At 37.0% G+C, this 931-nt stretch overlaps 1 protein-coding gene across 1 annotated transcript in view; it reads right to left on the reverse strand.

Annotated features, from left to right (window-relative positions):
* The window catches only part of ptprjb.1 (protein tyrosine phosphatase receptor type Jb, tandem duplicate 1), a gene marked incomplete in the record, with an annotated part of 18,406 nt that extends 17,722 nt beyond the window's left edge, over positions 1 to 684 (reverse strand). Inside the window, 2 exon segments of the mRNA XM_014005584.1 lie at positions 103 to 363; positions 651 to 684. Of these exon segments, the coding sequence (XP_013861038.1) occupies positions 103 to 363; positions 651 to 672 (283 nt within the window).
* Between the last annotated feature and the right edge of the window lie 247 nt (positions 685 to 931).

Consider the following 931-nt stretch of genomic DNA (forward strand, 5'->3'; position numbering starts at 1 on the left):
AGAGAGAGAGAGAGAGAGAGAGAGAGAGAAACAACTCCACAAAGAATCACCACCACATTCATAAATTTTAGCTTTAGAAGACAAATTTAAATGCGCACTTACGTGTATAAACAGGAATTGTGACATTCTGTCCTTTAGTTTGATTATCACTCGCAACAGCCCAAACAGCTATTATGTACTGGACTCCAGGGGTCAGATTTGTAATGTTCATTGATTGTTGGTTCACTGCTGAAATCTTGCCACTGTTTCCATCTGTCCAGTGTACTCTGTAGGAMAGGTTTTGTCCACTTGGTCCAGTCCAGTTCACAACCAAATAAGATGTGTCAACAAACTGTGTGTGGAGACTGGTAACCTTTGCAGGTACTGTGAATAATAAGAAAAAATTTCAATTTATAACAATCTTATAAAAATCATTTTATTTGATATCACTGTTTATTCAGAAAAACATTAAGGAAAAATATTAAGAAAAGTGTGATGTTTAGTTTTCCTGATGTCACTAGGACTTTTAAAACATTGCCCTACACCTGAAAAATAAAAGTAATTGAACTATCAACCATATTTACAGGTTGTTGACATGGTCTACGTTACCCTTCTAGACAGATTCAGAAATCAGTTTAGCTACTAAGATGTTGCCAGAAGTCTCAACATACCGGCAATGGTTGTTGGTGCCATTGTTGTTGTTGTTGCCATTGTTGTTGTTGTTGTTGGTGCCATTGTTGTTGTTATTGTTGTTGGTGCCATTGTTGTTGTTGTTGGTAGTGATGCCATTCTTGTTGTTGGTGAAATTGTTGTTGTTGGTGGTGCAGTTGTTATTTGTGCAGTCGTAGTTGTTGTAAAAGCCGTAGTTGTTATTGTTGGTGCAGCTGTTAGTGTAGCTGCAGATGTTGTTGTTGCAGATGTAGTAGATGTTGTTGTTGTTGTTGTTGTTATT

Source organism: Austrofundulus limnaeus, unplaced genomic scaffold (genome assembly GCF_001266775.1).
Source record: "Austrofundulus limnaeus strain Quisiro unplaced genomic scaffold, Austrofundulus_limnaeus-1.0 Scaffold31, whole genome shotgun sequence".
NCBI lineage: Eukaryota > Metazoa > Chordata > Actinopteri > Cyprinodontiformes > Rivulidae > Austrofundulus > Austrofundulus limnaeus.